The sequence below is a fragment of the Dryobates pubescens genome, chromosome 17 (assembly GCF_014839835.1).
Source record: "Dryobates pubescens isolate bDryPub1 chromosome 17, bDryPub1.pri, whole genome shotgun sequence".
Classification (NCBI taxonomy): Eukaryota; Metazoa; Chordata; class Aves; order Piciformes; family Picidae; genus Dryobates; species Dryobates pubescens.
This window is the reverse complement of record NC_071628.1, coordinates 16,881,939-16,898,473: the sequence shown is the minus strand read 5'-3', so window position 1 is coordinate 16,898,473 and position 16,535 is coordinate 16,881,939. Positions and strand designations below refer to the sequence as shown.

General features: G+C 37.5%; 1 protein-coding gene across 3 annotated transcripts in view; it reads left to right on the top strand.

Annotated features, from left to right (window-relative positions):
- Positions 1–13,028, top strand: part of LRRC49 (leucine rich repeat containing 49) — a 47,303-nt gene extending 34,275 nt beyond the window's left edge. The window contains exons 13-18 of one of the 3 annotated variants that reach the window (XM_054168804.1): positions 1,111–1,348; positions 2,622–2,807; positions 6,996–7,105; positions 7,775–7,928; positions 9,914–10,139; positions 11,793–13,028. In XM_054168804.1, the coding sequence (XP_054024779.1) occupies positions 1,111–1,348; positions 2,622–2,807; positions 6,996–7,105; positions 7,775–7,928; positions 9,914–10,120 (895 nt within the window). In that variant the 3' untranslated portion in view covers positions 10,121–10,139; positions 11,793–13,028. Of the gene's footprint in view, positions 1–1,110; positions 1,349–2,621; positions 2,808–6,995; positions 7,106–7,774; positions 7,929–9,913; positions 10,190–10,480; positions 10,861–11,792 lie in introns of those variants that run through there. The other 2 variants (XM_054168805.1, XM_054168806.1) reach the window with 2 other exon arrangements.
- Positions 13,029–16,535: the final 3,507 nt, after the last annotated feature.

Below are 16,535 nucleotides of genomic sequence, written 5' to 3'. Positions count from 1 at the left end.
GCCCTGTCTTAATTAAAATGAATGATGTAAGACAGTAATACAATACTGAAAAGTTTCAGAAGATGTTTTCAAGATGGCTGAGTGACTAAGTGATAAAGTGACAGGTGAAATTCAGCATAGATAAGTAGTTACAGCTTCACAGATCAAGTGATGGACTCTCAAGAAGTCAAGAGTGAAATCTTGGAGTTCTGGTTGATTTTTGTTAAGAAAACATCAATCAGGTGATCACTAGTAGTCAAGCAAAACACATTAAAGTTACTAGGCTGGTAGTAAAGACTGAACTAGTAACAGCCATTATGCAACTTTCTAAACCTGCTCATCTTGAATTCTCTGTGCACTTCAGGTCTGGTCAACTGAGTGTATCATGTTGGAAGTAAGCTACAGAGAGATGAGTTGAGAATACCTGGATTTATCGCTTGATTTAAAAATTGCTCATGTAAATGGGGAAGTTCATATTATTGTAAAAAAATATTTATTCATGTCTCTTAATCATGGATTAAACAAGGATAATGAACTATGAAATCATTCTAATCTCTAAGCAGGATACTGTATCATTGTATACTGATCAGGTAATGTGACAGATGGGCTTGAGGAAGGAGTGATGCTCCTGAAGAGCAAAAACAACAGTTCAGTACTGTGTCTAACATTACCCTGGGCCGATTTTAATCGGTCTTGTAAAGCAATTGCTCCATAACTTCATTTTCTATAGTGAGCAGAATGTGAAGGTGACTTTGCCTGAATAAGTACATTAAGTTGTTTATAGATATCTAAATCAACAGAAAATATGTTAAGTCAGCATTTGGAGTGAAAACTTTAAAGCAGCTTATTACATATGAATGATTTTTTAAAATTTTATTAATTAAAAAAATGTACCCACATCCAACTCAAATGGACCCAGAGCTTTTCTGCCAAAGTAGAACACTTACAGTGCTGCTTGCTGGAAAGAGAATTTTGCCTCCCATTTGATGGTTTTGAACCAGATTGGATACTGTGAATGAATGAATGCTGAGAAAGGCAATCCTACTTGACAGTTGTGTTCTGAGAAATGAAAGAGCTATCATTCAATCTCCCCATTTCAGTTATATCACTACTTTTCTATTTTCTCTACAGATCTCTTGATACAATATTGAGCAGTGCAGTACAAGGCTTATCTGTTCTTGAGTCTCATTTAGTGGAAGTGGAAGGAGACACCCTTTGCTTGTATGGTGCCGGAGCACTGGAGTGCCTGGATCGCAACTGGAGCGTTCAAACAGCTGGAATCATTGTCACAGTCTCCTTTATGTTCATAGAATTTGATGAAATTGTTCAAGTGTTAACAAAGCTGAAGATGAAATTTCCTAATTTTGTGGTAAGAATGCCTCAGATTTCAGCTGTGTGAACAGCTATGGAATAGCTAAATTTGTCATAGGCACCCTTGAATGCTTTCATGTAGATAGACATGTTTGTGATTTATATGTTTGCTTGATTTTATCCTATAATGCTAACTGTAACCTTGGTAGTTCTTAAAAATCAAGAATTTAATTGAGATTCTCACACAGGATGGTGCTTTGTTTTCAGACTTACTACTGTTTCTTTTAATTCTTATGACCTAGCAGATATTTTTAAGTTACAGAACTGAAGTGTAAAGCCAGTGTTGCTATTCTACAATATTGTTATGCATCTGTGGTATCAGGAAACGTTAATTTTTGTTGTGGGTTCAGAGATCAAATAGCTGGTAGGATAAAAAGAGATGAGATTCAAAGGTAATGGCTAGCTAAATTAGTGCGGTGTTTGGAATTCCTCAGTTAATGATGAAGTGAAACAATGTAAATGAGACGTCCTTTAGTGCTGCTTTTTCTGTTGTTGGACTTTGAAATCTGTCCTTGTGAGGCAAATAGTGGTAACATGCATAAAGCCACTTGTTACTTAGATGATTTGCCTCTTGAGCTCCCTGCTTCTTTTAAAAGTTTTGAGTATAACAGAACTTAATGGTTTATTGAGACAGACTTAAGCGGGCCTTTGCTTTGTTTATTAGCAATTGTTTCATGAAGGGGGTAGGGGGGTGGAGGGGTTGGTGGAATTTGTGGGGGATAGTGGAATTTAAACTAAATATATCTTCACCATCAGTTTATATCCCATCCCTAAATAATGCTACTGTGTAGCTAAACATACCCTGGTCATGGGGGCACTAGTGTAGGGCATGGTTCAAAGAAACAGCAGGGCATGACTTAATGATAGCCTGTTATAGCCAGAAAAGCTGAATACTTAAAATAATTTATTGTACATATTTCTCTGTATAGGTGTTGCAAATTGCTTTAGTTGCAGAATTGAAATAAGCATTGCTGCAGTAATACCACTGCTTTTTGTTGCATTGAAAATACTAGTGCTTCTACTGAAAGGTTTATGAATTGCTTAAGGGCTTGTAATGTTGACATTTCTAAATATATGTAATACATGTATTGTTTGATACGTGGATGTGTTTTGCCACACAGACCTCAGATGAAATGAGCTCAGTTGTTTCCTCAGACCTGAGGACTATTTATTTTACTTTGAAGATCAAGTGGCACAGAATAATGATCACTGTTTACTTAATTTATTATGATTGACCTAGGTGTTGGTTTTTTTTTTTCCTTTTTCCCAAGCACCTGAAGTTTAAGGAGACAAATCTTGTGGCACTGCGGCAATTCAGTGCGTTAGCCCAGATGCATCGCCTTGAACAGCTGACAGTTGATCCTGAGGGAAATCCGGTTGTCAACTTTACTTTGTGGAAATACTACGTTCTGTTTAGGCTGAACCATTTTAATCTACAGAAGATAAATGGAGTGAAGGTAGGACAGTGTTGCTGCCTTCTTACTATTGGTCTTACAAGATAAACTGACGTTGTTTTTTACAAACAGTTGATAATAAAATGAGCAGAGCCCTGTCAGTGCCCTTTCAGTACCAGAGGAGAAAAAAATGTAAGCAGATTTCATGCAATTTCTTGTGCTCTGCACTTGTTAAGTCCAACTGCACTGTGTTTTACAATTAGCAAAGTTGGCAAGATTCTTAGTTGCCATGAAACTGTTGTATTGTCTCAGATGTTTGCAATCGCAAATGACAATCCAAAGGTGTATCTCAGTGGTTGGGATTTACCTCAAGGGATATCCTTTTAAAATTACTATTTCTGTGTTTCTTAAAAAAAAAAAAAAAGACAAAAGACATCCAACCAACCCACAAACAACAAAAAACAACCCACCACACCATAAAATAAATAACTTCATTATCTTACTTGATATTAAGAAGCACTTTTTAATTCTGTGCAAATCAGTTGCAGAGCTGACACTGAATACTTGTGCAAAAATGTGCATTTGATAGAACAGTTTATAGTGTGTGATTATTTATATTTTCAAGTCTGACAAGAGGTAACTAAAATCAGGTTTTCTTTAAGCCTGTCACAGGAAAAAAATCTGAATGACATTTTGGGGCTTTTTGTTTATTGGGGTTTTTTGTTTGTTTTTGTGCTTGCAATATACAAGATCATCAGTGTGGGCTTGTTTTGGGGTTTTGTTGAATGTTTGGTTCTGTTTAAATAAATAGATAGTTAGGGCACTAATATTGCTATTCTTTTTATTTCTCTTTGCATCAATTGAAACTAAATTTATTCAAGCATAAAATGGTTGTTTTGTAGTTAGGCTTCTGTCATAAAGGGAGTGAGAATAGTTATGATGCAACACAATTTACATGTGCATTCAATTTCAAATGTGAAATAAATTTAAGTGGTGTATGGAAGTTAATGGCAAAAGTAATGCATAGCTTTAGTGTTTAAATCTGGTATTTGAATTTGATCATCGTCATATGTTTTGGATTAGCTATTTTGCGTGTTATCTGATACAGCCATCATGTGAGTGTTGTGGTTGATTTAGTTTTAGTTCTTTAAAACCTGCTCTTCTTTGTAACTAATTTGTTGGTGAGGGGTTTGGAACACAAGCCCTATGAGGAGAGGCTGAGGGAGCTGGGGTTGCTTGGCTTGGAGAAGAGGAGACTCAGGGGTGACCTTATTGCTCTCTACAACTACCTGAAGGGATGTTGTAGACAGGTGGATATTGGTCTCTTCTCCCAAGCAGCCAGTACCAGAACAAGAGGACACAGTCTCAAGCTGCACCAGGAGAGGTTTAGGCTGGATGTCAGGAAGAAGTTCTATTCAGAGAGAGTGATTGCCCATTGGAATGGGCTGCCCAGGGAGGTGGTGGAGTCACCATCATTGGAGGTGTTCAGGAGAAGACTTGATGGGGTGCTTGGTGCCATGGTTTAGTTGTTTAGGTGGGTTGGATTGGTTGATGGGTTGGACGTGATGATCTTGAAGGTCTGGTCTGGTGTAGTCTAATGTGTGAGTGAGTTAAAGAACTTGCCTAGATGAATTATCAGAGAAAGAATGGGGAAAAGAAGAATCTAAATAGGACACATGATCTTGAAGGGGGGAAGTGATAGTCATCCCACAAGAACTTCAAAATAGCCTTGAATTTAGTAACTTACAAAAAAATGCCCATCAAAGTTGATTTACAAAGGCAGAATTTAAATATGGGTTTTAAATTATTGGCCTTTTTTATTGCATTGTATCTTCAAAACAAGCAGTAGTGATTCAGATCAAAAGAAAATGGAAGATAAATCTTACCTATTTGGTCTTCATGGAGTGGAAAAAAAAAAAGGCATATTTTTTATTACAGTCTCAAAATAAGAAAATTCAGCTTTTGAAGGAATACTTTGCATTTATTAGCACTTGGGGATGAATTTACTGAATGGATTTAAGTGTAGCATGGTGTTCTTTTTATGAAGGACACATATCAAGTCAATAAACTTTTTCAGCCAGAGCACATTATATGAATATGTGCAAGCAGAATTTTTTTCCTAGTGCCATTAATCATTTGAAAAGTGTCATAGCCAAGCTAGTTTTTCATTAGTCTACAGCAGAAGTCATGCTATCCAGCTTTGCAGATGTACATTACCCTTTCTTTAAAGATCAGTAGAAGAAAATCTCATTTTGATGTAAAGAATACAAACCCCAAGGCTGAGGTGTGTCTAGTTGGGGGGTAACAACAAAATACACTAAGTGAATTAACTAACTCAATTGCCTAACTCTAGCACTTCTATACTATTTAAAAAAAAAAAAGAGGAAGTTTGTGTGGTGGTTTTTCGTTGTTTCTCCCCAACCTCCCCGTTCTATCCCAGTTACCTTTCAGGCTAGGAGCTGTCTTTCTCACCATAACAGTGGTTTTGCTCCTTTAGCAAACTGTTGCATTCAATAGTTGTGAAGAAGTGAATTGTCTTTGAGATGCACTAGTTGCAGCTTTTTGTGGTGATGGCAATCTCAGGTTAATTAACAGTTGTCAAGGTTTGAAGTTCCCAAACTACACAGTGTTTTACACCAAATGGTATGGCATACCATGTAACAGATGCTTCGCATGCACTGAACTGGTGCCTGGTTGCTGTGCTTGGTAAGCAGCAGACATAGATTTACATCTCTGTGATATTACCGTTATAATCTTTTTGTGATTAATGGAGCAAGCAACGTACTGCAGTAAGAGTTTCTGCGAGCTACAGAGTGTATTAAGCAGTGCTGTCTCTGTTGACCTGGTCCTTATGCTTCTCTTAACATAAATAAATAAATTAAAATCACTTACTTCTCCAGCAGACATTTCTGCCTGTGATGGTCTTTGTTTCCCTAGCTGCCTTCTGTGCTTTGTTTCAGTCCTTGTTTCTGTTGACAGATTGTTTAGCAAGGTCAACTACTCCTAGGCTATTAAATAAGACTTACTTAATTTTAAGTGAAAATGAGCAAGTCTGAACACTGTGAAAATGGAGTTAACTGTACATTTAAGATTTCCTGACCTGTGTTTCTCTGTTTTTCCCCACATACTGCTTTTGCAGTGTATTTTAAGCAAGGGTAGATTGTATAGTCTTACAGATTTGAGTAATACAGAGCACAAAATTTTTCTGGAAGTACTTAGTAACTATTGTGAGTATTTCAGTTTATTTTTAATGGGTTGATTTTCAAAAATATAAGATGAAGTGGAAATTAAATTTGATTCAGAAGTTGAGAAGTCACTGAGTGAGTCTCATTATCCTGCGTTATCCAGATCAGATTTAGGTTATCATAAAGATTTCTTCTGCACTCACTGGAAAGCCACAAGTCTAGAAACTGTGCCAAGAAATTTTGGCAGTTGAAGTCAGTTTGTAGTCTGGTCATCAGGGCAGGAGAAACATGGGCCTTCCTCTCCCGAGGTTACAAGGTTAAAAAACCAACCACCACCACAAAAAGAAACCCCTTCCACCTTCTTTTTACAGAATTGAAATGTGTAAAAATTCGGTTTGGAAATTTTTCAACCATTGAAAATTTTTTTTTGAGTCATCTTTAACTTAATGTTGAGACAAGTCTGGATAATACTTAAAAATGTATAATGGAAGAATGCTTATTTTGGGGGGGTGGAGAATGCAGAGAAAATACTGTTTTCTTTTCTTCTTCCCAGCCTCCAATGGCTCTCTTTTTGTAAAAGCTTCTCTAAGATGCTACCAAAATAAGAGAGACTGTAACTTATCTTTTTCACATGTGGGTGCCCAGACTCTTCATTTCTCCAGCATAATTTGATCAGAACTTTTCCAATAGACCTTCTGCAAATGCATGCAGTATGGAGCAGAATTAATAATGCCTGGCCTTCAGATTCTCCATTTAAGAATTTGTTACAAAATTACTCATTTTATGGAGACTATCATGAAGCACAGGGTAGTGTGTATACATTAAAATTTCCAGAAATACAGGAAATAAAACAAACACTGGTGCCTCATTTTGTTTCTTTTAAAGTGCCAGTAAAAGCAAACATGGATTTGGAAGATATGCCTGAAACAGATCTGTATGCAGTGTTCAGATTCTCGGTTTTAATTCTCAGTGTACATATGTAACAAAATCTGGAAGTGCCAATTTTGAAACTCTTTTTTTTTTTCCCTTCCTTTTCCCCCCTCTGCTGTTCCCCATTCCTTCACAGGTTACTGAGAATGATGTTGTAATGGCTGAAAGGCTCTTCGGCGTTCTGGCATATGTAGCATCTTCTGAGCTGCCACATTACCGCATGCTGTCATTGTTTGGAGAATCTAGGTAACATGCAAGGGCTAGAACTGGAATTAGTTGCAAACATACTGTTAATTTTTTTGCACACTCTTGTGCTGAAACCTCTTTATTTGAAGAGTGGAAAAAACACCCCTTGCAAGTAACATCTTACAGAGGATAGGTTCTCTGCTTATTGCAGAAATATTAGCATTTCTTGATTCATATAGCCAGTGCTTTTCCCCAAAGTTGTATGAGGTCTGCTGTGTAAGATTAAAAGACACAAATGTACTGCTTGTTTAATTCTCCAACTGTACTGGTATTGGTGATGATTTATGAACTTTGATGATGAAAACTGAATATTTTTAGTGGGTGTTTTATTATGAGTGATCGGAACAGTTAACAGGTTTAAAAGTTGGTGCTGGAAGAGAAAAGGTGCTTAGTTCCCCCTGTTTTTAGTCTAGGTACACACTAAAAGATAATGTAAGTTACAAGGCTTTCTGTTTAGGAGATGTCCTGTGGTACATGTCAAAATGTCAGTTCTACAGAAGCAAACTAACGGAGGGCTATCTAGAGTCATATGTATTTTGAGTAACTTGAGGACAGAGTAAACTTGAAAGCTGATAAAGTACATGTTAAAAAGGAGAAAAGAAAAAACCTCAGTATGACTAGAAACATCTGCACTTAAAAAATGTTCAAACTGTAAATCTCTTTTCACAGAAGGAAGCAATTCCATTATTTGCAGGAGGGAAAAGGAAAGAAATCTGGGACTGGTAGTGAGGAAAGTAGTGATAACAGAAGAAATGGAGGGGAAAGCACAAATCGAGCAGTGTTGAATTACACAACGAAGGACTTCCATATGGAAAAGCTTGAGGTAAGTGTATCATTACAAAATACTTTCATCCTATATTATATAACCTTAGACTACTAGTCATGGAATTTGTCTATATACCAAGTTTCAGTTGTGCTGTTGAGACAGTTTTAAAATCTCACTGTTTACTGTATTTACATCTATCATTGAGCATTTCATCTACCAGATCTTTGCCAGAATGCAGGGTAATAGCCAGTTTCTGTCTTCAGTGAAGTGGTGCCTGAACAATACCACAGTCTCAGAAATACGTTCTCATCTGCAAGCCTTATGTTTGTAATGAAATGTACCTGCATTAGTAAAATAATGGAAAGTATATCCTAAAATTTTAGATGAACAGCACTTCCAGACATGATCTGACATAGTGCAGGCTGCAGTAGTAAAGAGATGTTTTCTAGGTTTTAAATGAGCTACGGAAATAGAAATATACAGAAAATGTCTTCACTTTAATTATTCAAAAAAATGCAGGCTGGCTTGTTTCAGATAAGTGCATCAGTCATGCTTGTTTTTGTTTGTGTTTCTGATCTGCTAACTTTTTGGCTTGGGCAGAAGGAAATAGTTCCCAAGGAAGAACATGCTTCTTTCAACCACAGTCTCCTTTCTGAACAATTGTCATGAGTTCTAGCTGCGTGCATCGCACTTCCCACATTTGTTCCATTGTTCTGCTTTTTGATCGTGGGGAAATTTTATAAATCTCCTAATGCAAGAAATTAAGTTTAGTAAATGTTGAATTCAGTTGTTACATTGTGGGTTTGTTATCTGAGATCCAAAGCATAAAGACAAGACAGGGACTGCATGTGTGAAGAGATCAAATTAAGTTTAGAAAACTATGATAGAAGCTCTTTAAATGTTGAAGGGCTTTGAGTAAAACAGTGAGGCATTCCTCTCCTCCTTTACCATTGAACAGGCACTATAACAAAATAAGCTTGGTATTTGTACAGTCCATTAAATATATGCATTGTTTTCCCAGTGCAGCAGTTCATACTTTGTCCTTTGTTACAGTGTTAGGTGTAGCAGCAGATATTACAGGATGTCAGAAGAGTAAGATAGACAAAAAAAACTGATTCTAGTTTCCCATCAGCAGTAAACTTACATAATAATTATGATTGCCATCTTTAGCAATAAACTTACTTTGTCTCAGTCATTGATTAATAATTTGGGCTTTATATAAAACAGCTGGAAAGTATTTTCTGTACTTGATCACTCTTTTAAGAGCACTTCTGTTTTGGTGGCCTGAAGCGTGACCTAACATTTTTAACGGTGCCATAAATCAAGCTAGTTAGATATTTAGCACCAATATAACTTATTATTCAAAGTTTATTGTGGCATTTTATGGAAGCTCTGCAGAAGCAGAGATTAATACAGTTTGAGTTACTAAAATGTGGAGCTAATAGTTGCACAGACTGCAATTTTTTTTTTCTTAATATTACTTAATGCATCAGGTTTCTTCAGTATAAAGCATAGTACATGTTAGGAGCTATGCACTTGCCAGAGTCCATCAGAGAAAGGATGCATCCTGGCTTATTGTTCTGTGACAATGTGCTTAGTTTTTGTTACGGCAGGTAGATAAACATATACTTTCAAACTGTTGTACTGTAATCTTGCAAAGCTGGGAAGAGAGAGAAGGAAGAGTAGTAGTCTGGCACTTAGGAATTCCTTTGAATTTTCAGTGGTATGCAAAAAGGCAGCAAAAATCATAATGCTGTTAGAAGATATTTACATGACTACTTAAAAGTGGATTTCAGATGAATGAATGAATAGAATACTCATATTATGAATGCAGTAAAAAAATCTGTGGCCAAACCTAGAAGCTTGATTTAAACCCTGGGCCATGCAACTTAAAAGCAACAGGAAAAAGTGTGCAATGACCTCTTTGTCTGCCAATCGCCATGTTTAATTCATTAAATTTTTGTGGTTGTTTTTTTGAGTCTGCTCTTGTTTAACCTTTTCTTTCTTTGTCTTATGCAATGTGTAATGGTTCTTCCATGCAGGAAATCAAGGAAAGAAAAACATTTTGCCAGACATACGTCGAGAACTTAGTGAAAGAAGCAGCTGACATCAATATGAAAAATGAGTCGCTGCAGAAGCTTTGGCCTCAGATGTTCATTGAGCTTGTCAGAGATGCAGTGATAGAAATACGCAATAAAAATTCCTACATGAAGCTCTGCTTACAGCGGATCACTGATCAAAAACAGTAGAGCCAAGGCTTGTTGACTTGTAAGCTTTTGGTTTCAGTATTCTATGGTGGTTTGTGAACTTTATACAATTACTGTTGGTCTGGCATACCTGCCTCCCCCCTCCCCAAAGGGAAGCCTTTAAATATTCATTAACTCCTGGCACTTTTGAAGTACAAGTTCACCTGTGCACTGGTTTAACAATGCTTCCTTGGCTGAAGTGATGAGATAACATAGAATTAACTTGATGATTGTCATGTTTTATTAAGTTATTGTTGTTTTTTTTTTTATTTTCTGCTGTGGTTGCTTGTACAGTGCTGCAGAATTGTTTGGGTTTTTTGGGTTTGTATTTTTTTGCTTAAAAGAAAAAAATTCCATTCACAGAGTCACAGAAAGATACGGCCTGGAAAGGACCTTGAAAGATCATCTATTCCAACTCCCCTGCCAAAGCAGGATCACCTAGAGCAGGTCACACAGGAATGCACCCAGGCAGGTTCTAAATGTCTCCAGAGAAGGAGACTCCACAACCTCTCTGGGCAGCCTGTTCCAGAGCTCTGTCACACTCACAGTGAAAGTTTTTCCTCATGTTCATGTGGAACCTCCAATGTTCCATCTTGCAACCATTGCCCCTTGTCCTATCATTGGATGGCACCAAGAAGAGCCCAGCTCCACCCTCCTGACATCTCCACATATTTATAAACATGAAGGAGGTCAGCCCCCAGTCCCCTTTTCTCCAAGCTTAAGAGCCCTAGCTCCCTTAGCCTTTCCTTGTGAGGAAAATGTTCCACTCCCTTAATTCTTTGTGGCTCTGTGTTGGACTCTTACAAGCAGTTCCCTGTCCTCCTTGAATTGAGAGACCCAGAACTGGACATAATATTCCAGATGCAGCCTCCACCGGGCAGAGTAGAGATAGAGGAGAACTGCACTTGACCCACTAGCCACACTCCTTCTAGTACAGCCCAGGATGCCATTTGCCTTCTCGTTCATAGGGGCATATTGCTGGCTCATGGTCATCTTTCTGTCCACCAGGACCCCCAGGTCTCTTTCCCTTACACTGTGGTCCAACAGGTCCCAAACATACACTGGCCATGGGGTGGTTCTTTCCCAGATGTAAGACTCTGCTTGTTCTTGGTTTATTTCCTTCAGTGAAGAGAGGTTGTGGAGTTTCCTTCTCTGGAGACTTCCAAAGCCTGCCTGGATGCATTCCCATGTGACTTAGTCTAGGTGACCCTGCTTTGGCAGGGGCATTGGACTCTGATCTCTGGAGGTCTCTTCCAAGCTCTAACATTCTGTGATTCAGTAGCTCTGCTTTCTTTTTATCCTTTGTCACCAGTGCACCCACCTCATTCAGAAGTGAGCCTACATTGCCTCTAGTGTTACTTATGTCTGCAATTTTTTTGAAGTTTTCTGTTGTCCTTGAGTTCTCTTGCAAGGTTGAATTCCAGGGAGGCCTTAGCTCTCCTAGCTGCCTCCCTACATCTTCTGACAACAGTCTTATATGCCTCCCAAGTGGCCAGCCCCTCCTTCCTTGATCTGTAGACTCTTTTCCACTTGAGTTTGCTCAGCAGTTTCCTATTTAACCATGTAGGTCTCCCAGTTCTCTTTCTTGATTCCTCCCTGTTGGGATACTCTGATCCTGAGCTTAGAAGAAGTCCTTGTATTTTAACCAACTCTCTTGCACCCCTTTACTTTGTAGTTCCTTCTCCCATGAGATTTCCCCTGGCAAATGCTTGCAAAGGCCAAAGTTTGCTCTGCTGAAGTCTAGGATTGTGATCCTGCTTGGTATTCTGTTCCTACCATGTCAAGATCCTGAACTCCACCATCTTATGGTCACTGCAACCAAGGCTGCCCTCAACTTTCACTGCTTCAACCAGACCCTCTTTGTTAGTGATTATAAGATCCAGCAGTGTGCCTCTCCTAGTTGGCTCGTCCACCACGTGCATGAAAAAATTATCATCAGTGCACTGGAGGAACCTCCTGGACTGTGGATGGCTGGCTGAGTAGGCCTTTGATCAGATGTCTGGCTAGTTACACTTTGCTTGCCTTACTTTTTACTGAACACTTGTCAATTGTCACCTTTTTGACTGCTGCTGTTAAAAAAGAATAATAAAAAATTCCAGAATAGTAGCTGACTTTTGTGAGCAAAAGCTGATAATTTTTTTTCCACACAGAATTTGATGAAGATTTATTATTGTTTAATTTATGAGATTATAGAACACTTTTTCATATTATTACCATTAGTGCTTAACGTATCAATGTTTATGAGCCTAATTCTCAGCTGGACAAATTGTCCAAAACTTATTTCAAGTTGTTTTAATTAATTTAATTTATATTAGGTTTTGTTTGGGTGATTACTGGTAAAATATTTATTCAAAGCTTTATTTTTGTTCTGTTAAAATATGTTAAGACTGCAATTTCTTTTGTTTCTTGAATACTGAATGATGGAATTTTCAGGTTTGCCAAGGCCAAACAAGCTGAAATGTGTGTATTACATTTGCTAGTGAAACTGAGAACTCCTATTCAGTTGAAATTAATTCCTGTGACTGTGTGAGAATTTCATACTTATTATCAATAAAAATAAATTCTTCACTTTTGCACTTCACAGATACTATAAAGAAGTAGTGTGTGCACAGAAAAGACTACTGCTTAATGCTGCATCAAGAGGTGAGGTGCAACTGCCCCTAAAATCAGCTGTGAATGGGTAGAAAACCCACATTCTGTAGTACAGTAACTTCTGCTGGAGCCACCTTGCCAGCTTCTGCCCAGAAATTGAAGTCAGAAGCTGTTAGCAAGTTCAGTTGATTCCCATGGATAGTGTTCATATGCGGGAAGAAAACTGTGCTATTTAAAGTTAATTTTATGGTTCCGTTTTATCTTAATTAAAACAGTCCAGAACCATTGTGCATTCTGTTGCTCAATTCAGATTGATCTTCTTGTACTTGTTAATTTAACAAAACAAAACAAAACAAAAAACAACAACAACAAAAAAAAGTTAAAATTCAGAATTAAAGAAAAGTTCCTGCAAGGGTTTCTGTGGCTCAAAACTAGATTTATTTTTTAACTTTACCTACATAAGACCCTTTGCAAAGCAGAGATGCAAGCACAGTTTTATAAGCTTGTAGTCCTGAAAATAGCCTAACCAGGAGTTAGGTGGTGGTAGGTATTTTGGAGTATACATTCTGCTTGCATTCAGGTCACGCTGGTGCATCTAAGTTGTCAGTGCATAGCCTTTTTCAGAATGTGATAAAGGTTAACAGTAGCAGGCATACTATTCAACATCATTCCCAATTTGGTTTATGTTACATTGTGAGCTTCTGAACATATTTGCAGGTAGTTGTCTCAACCTCCATTACATTCTGTAAAGACTAAGTCACTTAAATTCTAAGGAAATATTAAAAGTCCTGAAGATACCGCTCCAGAAGTTCATAGAATTTAATAGAAGCAGTCACTCCTCCAGGCTTGTTGAACCACTTCATGGAATTTATAGTAAGATTTATATGCTTGATAGGATTGTGTTGGGTTTTTTTCTTTCCATTGGAAAATTGTGCTGTCAAGTTATATGGTGCATTTTATTAAGGGAACAAATTGAGACCCTGCAGAATGTGAGAAAAGGAGAGTTTAGCTTCTAGAAATAAATCTAGAGATGATCATGCAAAAGTTCTTTGGATCCATCATTCCTTTTATGTCGTTTCTGTGCAGAGGGGGTGGATGGAGCAATTCCAGCTTGTGCATGGGGATGAAAAAAAAATCTCAGCAGCTGTGTGCAGGCACAGAACTCTTCTGATGATGTAGCTGGAGCAGATGGGCCCCTTTTGAATCAGATTCAGCACAATAAAAAAATGGAAAAAACGTTTTAAGAAGGGTGGATTGATCGAGAGGAGCAGGAAGTTCTCCATGGGAAAATAGAGAGAAAAGCCAGACTTCCTGAGGCTTTAGAAGCCTAATACTGATTGGAGGCTTTAAAGTAGGATCTTGAAAAAACTCAGTTAAATGAATGGGAGGGTATTGACTGGGTGTTGTAGTAACATCTCCTTAAAATTCTCTGTATTCTCAGTGGCTAGTGAATGCTGCCAGTTTGAACTTTTTTCCACAAACAGCAGCTATTATGTAGCAACATTGCTAAATGGGTGAAGGAGAATAGCTAGGCAGCTATCATAGAAGAAGAAAAGATTAATCTTGGCCTGCATATATTTGTTGTTTTAGTGTTTGTTTTTTTTTTCACATAGAACTAGTAGAAACAAAACAACCACCACCAAACCCTTACACTTTTACTAATTCTCTTTAGGAAAGAAATGACTGATGGACTAAAGTGATTCTGAACTACCAAGAAGTACCTAGAATTTTAAGCAGCCAGGTGATCTTAAAATTAGTATGCTGTATGTTATGTGTGTGTCAAAATTATTTGTTGGTTGTGAGATACATTGTTGTAGTTGCTTATTAAGGAGTTTGAGCAGCTAAAAATGTGACAGTAAGCAAGTTCATAGATGTTCTGACACTTAAGTACTACATGTAAAAACTTTCTGTGTTTACAGGTAAAACTGAGGAGTTAAAATAGTGATTGATTTTGAAGCTATTCTTTTTCCTACTTCAAAAGCCTTTAAATGCTGCATAAAACCAAATTTTGATATTGCTAATATTTCATTGATATGTTATCCAAACTGGACTGTAGCCTGACTTTCTGTACAGAGCAGGAGCCATTTTGGTAAAAATTCCATGTGTTAACTAGAAATTATCTTAAGACTTTAAAAGATAGTTTTGACTTCTAAGTCTTTTGAAAACTTTTTTTTTGCTATTGACTTTTGGTGGTTTTTTTTTTTATACAATTTCCTTATTTTCTGAGACCAGTTTCCTCTATGTACAGACAAGTGTAGATAATGATGCATTTATTAATTATTTTATTTTCAATATAGCTGTTACATGTGAGGGCCCCCTTGTGTGACACAGAGTCACTGTTTATTATGCAGGGGAAATTTGATCTTCAGTAAGGAGGCTGATGAAGAGCTGTATTTCATACACACCTTTTGATACAGGATGTGCAAAAGTAATAGAGCTACAGATAGGGTGCTGCTGTAGAACAAAAGGAGAAGTGATTCACTTGATATAAACCAAAAGCTTATCCTGTCAGATTTAAGGGAGCAAAAGGTGCTGGGAAGAGGTTTTGACTGACTGTTGTCAAGCAAGGAACTCTGTTCCACTGTGGACCACATTTTAGATCTGAATCAAAAAATAGAGTAAAATGTTATTTTCTAGTCTGTGTAGATCAATGATATAAAAGGGCAATAAGGTGATTCACTACTAAAAATGGTCATGCTTTTATCATGTAAACTATTTAAAATAATAACAACTTTTTAAAAAGTCAACCTATTAAAACAGTGGCCATCTGCAGATTAAGTTATGCTATTGTGCAGATCGTACTGACTCTGTAGTCTATCTATACATTCTGCAAATTCAGGACAAGTGACTACCTTTTTTTTTCCCCCCAGCAGATTTGTAGGCTGTAAAATTGACTAACACTCATGTCTTCTGTTGCAATTCATGGCACATCAGGATGCGCTGCTTTGTGTTAGCTGGTTTATTTAAGGAAGCTAAGGCAAATGGGGATGGGTTTTTAGCAGGATACTTGGGTTCTGTGGTAATGGTTTTAAAGGGAGATATCTACATTAAATATAAGGAAGAAGTGTTTTGCAACAAGGATGCTGAAGAATGGCCACGGCTTCCCAGAGCGGTGGTACATGCCCCATTCCTGGAAACATTCATGGTCAGATTGAAGGGGGCTGTGAGTAACCTGATCTGATGGAAGATGTCCTTACTCATTGCCCAGGGGGGTGGACCAGATGAACTTTCAGGGTCCCTTATAACTCAAACCATCTATGATTCTATGAAATACTTGGTCTTTCATATTAAGCAACATTCACAAAGATGTGTTTTATACTTGGAGGTCAGTGCACGTGTTCAAAATCATAATAATAGCTATTTGTTTTGATTAGAAAAGGAGACTGAATATGACTCTGCTGCCCACACAAACTCTGCTGCCCACACAAACTCTGCTGCCCACACAAACTCTGCTGCCCACACAAACTCTGCTGCCCAGTTTAAGTGAGACTGTTTTTCTCTTTAGTCTAAGTTGGAGGGTTTGGGGATTTGTAACTCTTTGTTTTGACAGAACATAGAGTAAGAAGGGGGGGGGAAATGAGACTAGCTATCACTTTGCTATGCAGTGTGATAAAGTTGCTTTTATTCAAAAGTGAATGTAAAGTTTCATTTTTTTCTCTTTTTTTTCATACTAAAAAGTAGAGATCGTGGGCTACACAGACTTTAAATGTTCTTACAAAAGGCTGATTATTATCTGTTTACACACATCACTTCAGAGCTGGATTTTCTTGGGTATCAGATTAAAGAAATTTAGTCTAAGGGACTGTTTGTACAACCCAAGTACCTA